This window comes from Aplysia californica, unplaced genomic scaffold, assembly GCF_000002075.1.
Source record: "Aplysia californica isolate F4 #8 unplaced genomic scaffold, AplCal3.0 scaffold00280, whole genome shotgun sequence".
Taxonomy (NCBI): Eukaryota; Metazoa; Mollusca; class Gastropoda; order Aplysiida; family Aplysiidae; genus Aplysia; species Aplysia californica.
Window position 1 is genome coordinate 658,684 of NW_004797550.1, and position 2,941 is coordinate 661,624.

Sequence of the window (2,941 nt, forward strand, 5' to 3'; positions counted from 1 at the left end):
CCGGTGTTCCGTGGGACAGCCCTCGTAGCTCCTTTAAATGAAACCTGTCTCAAAAATTAACAACAAACTCATGGACATGATGTTGTCTACACCCAAAGTCTATCAGTCAAAAATACTGCACTTAACGAGGACAATGCAACCCACTATCCTGTAGAATTCCTGAACTCCACTCAACTGGCTGACCTTCCATCCCATGTTCTGAAATTAAACACTGGTATGCCCGTAATGGTCCTCCGTTCTCTTAACAAACCAAAATTAATTAATGGTACAAGATGTATTGTAACACAAACCATGCCAAACGTCGTCGAGGTTGAAATTTTTTGTTGACCATACAAGAATGAAAAACCCTGGATTCCTTGAATTATACTCCAACCAACAGACAGTGCTCTGCCTTTTCTATTCCAACGAAAAAAAATTCCCCACAGACCATTGTTTTACCATTACAATTAATAAAACTCAGGGATAGTCTCTTCGTACAGTTGACCTAGATCTCACATGCACCGTATTTCTAAACGTAATTTTGTATCTAACCATGTCTCGAACTGGAGATATAGATTCTGCTCACATCTTGGCACCCAACAGTCGAACCAGAAATGTTGTATATCAAGAGGTTTGGGACAATATTATACATCAGTCTTAGGTGAGTTTCACTTTTGAAAATTCATTTTTTTTTTCAGGAAAGAATAGAACCATCCTGTTTTAATAATCAAACAACTGTTAGATTACTGCTGGGTCATTCTGAAACATGTCATGGACTCAGTGTTCTGAGGGAAAAGGTGTTAGGAAAAGGCTCAAATTAATAGTTTCCAGGATGAGACTGTATCTATATATTAGTATGTGTATGTATGGATGTATGTATTTGCGGTGGATGGATGGATGGATGGATGGATGGATGGATGGATGGATGGATGGATGGGTGGATGGATGGATGGATGGATGGATGGATGGATGGATGGATGAAAGGATGAATGGATGGATTGATGGATGGCAGATGAAGGGTCAATGGCTAGTTCCCCATACCTTGATAGACAAGAACAAATCAGGATTTGACACTGAAAGGGTTAATGTCCTTTTTCATTCCCCTTGATAGACAACAGAACATGATTTGGCAGTTTATAGCTTTTACATGCACTTTAACAAAGAGCAATATTAGATGATTTGGTAGTGGAAGGGTTAATGGCTTATTCCATACACTTTAACAAATAAAAGCAGAACTAGATTTTGCAGTGAAAGGGTTAAAGGCTTATTCCGTAAACATTGATAGACGAAAAATGAACAGGATTTAGAAAGAGATAGGGGAGTGATATTGCTCTAAGAACTCCAGGAGAAGGAATGCGGAGACGAAACTGTTCGTAATTCTGTACCTTTGGTTTGAGCCAGAGATTCCAGGGGCCTCGCGTGGACAATTGCTGATCGGGCTATTGAAACCAGTGTAGTAGTTAGATCGAAAAACACCTATCACAGAATGAGGCCTTGTTTTGGGGTTAGGACCCTTTTACAGCGTGTAGACGACACATTATAACTATTACTGATGTCTGTGGTGTAGCGGGTAGGTACTTTGCCGTCACACACAGAAGACGCGAGTTCGAATCTCGTGTTGGGAGATCTTATAAAGTGTATTAAGTGTATTATTTAAAAGTCATTGGAAACAAATATTAAACAAAAAACATTGACATGCTCGGAAACAAGATTTATTGTATTTGCTGCGTTGATTGCGCACATATTTGAATCGTTTAAGCAACAAACAAAAGACAGGTACGTGTCAATAAAGAGTCGGGAAAGAGGTCTTGTGTTCGGAGGAAAAACATTTTCAAGTGCACATAGCAACCCAACAAAACAAACACCACATCCCGATTTACTACAAGTCGCTTATTAAACGTATGAAGACTCCCGGGGCAAAAGAGAATGGTCACAATTTTGCAGTTTCGGCATTGTTTGACTTGATCAATTCTTACTGTGTTTTTTAAATATTTTGTTTGTACATTTTCTTTTTATCTCAAAGAGCCGCATTCACACATTGGTGATATGTTTTAAAGCAGCCGTCAATCCGGTTTGCTTCTTCTTTCCTGTCAAACATCTATCGTCATTGTCTTTTTCTCCTTCTATTCTGTGTATGTTACCCTCCATTAACAATTCTGATTCAGAACGTATATGACTTAATTGTGTAGCAAGCTTTGCTCCTAAAATATTACTAAAGTTAAACTAAATCAAGGGATCTCGAGGAATAGAAAAGCAACTACTGTCCACAATTTAATCTCTTTGACAACTGCCCTTTTTACTGCAGTCTTCAAACACGAACTGCAGACCCATTCTATTCTCCTTTCTTATTCAGTAACAATTGTTTTCCAAGCGGCCCTTGAAAAGTCATTGGAAACAAGTTACTACTTTATGGAGATAGCATGTTCTTGGAAGAATTCAACTGATTCAGTTTTTTTATATTTTAAACGGGTTGAAAAAGGGTGCAAAATATGATCATGGACACTAGGTCAACTTGTTTTCAGTTTGTGCACCCACAAAAATAAAATAAAATAAAATAAAATAACAGCAGTATTGATCAAAATATTCATTTAGAAGGAAAGAAAGAACAAAAGAACGAAAGAAAGAAAGAAAGAAAGAAAGAAAGAAAGAAAGAAAGAAAGAAACCCAAGTCCCCACCTGCTCCACTGACACTTTCGTACCAAACTCCCAGATTATAAGCTAACACAGTTTCACCGAAAGTAACACATTTAGCGCTGATGTCACCCTTTGACGTAGTGGGACTGTAGAGCCGTGACATCACACGTGGCCGCTGTGACGTAGGGAGCGGTCAGCCGGAGCAAGAGTAGCGCAAAGATCCATTGACCAGATTACACGTGCACTGCTCGTACCGATGACCGCTGATGACCAGTGGGAAGGTAGTGCCAGGGTCCTGACAGATGTTGTCCGCGTCTTTGCAGCCTTT

At 39.3% G+C, this 2,941-nt stretch overlaps 1 protein-coding gene across 1 annotated transcript in view; it reads right to left on the minus strand.

Moving 5' to 3' along the window:
• Window positions 1–1,673: 1,673 nt before the first annotated feature.
• The window catches only part of LOC101850013, a gene marked incomplete in the record, with an annotated part of 6,321 nt that continues 5,053 nt past the window's right edge, over window positions 1,674–2,941 (minus strand). Inside the window, 1 exon segment of the mRNA XM_013084237.2 lies at window positions 1,674–2,937. Within this exon segment, the coding sequence (XP_012939691.1) occupies window positions 2,807–2,937 (131 nt within the window).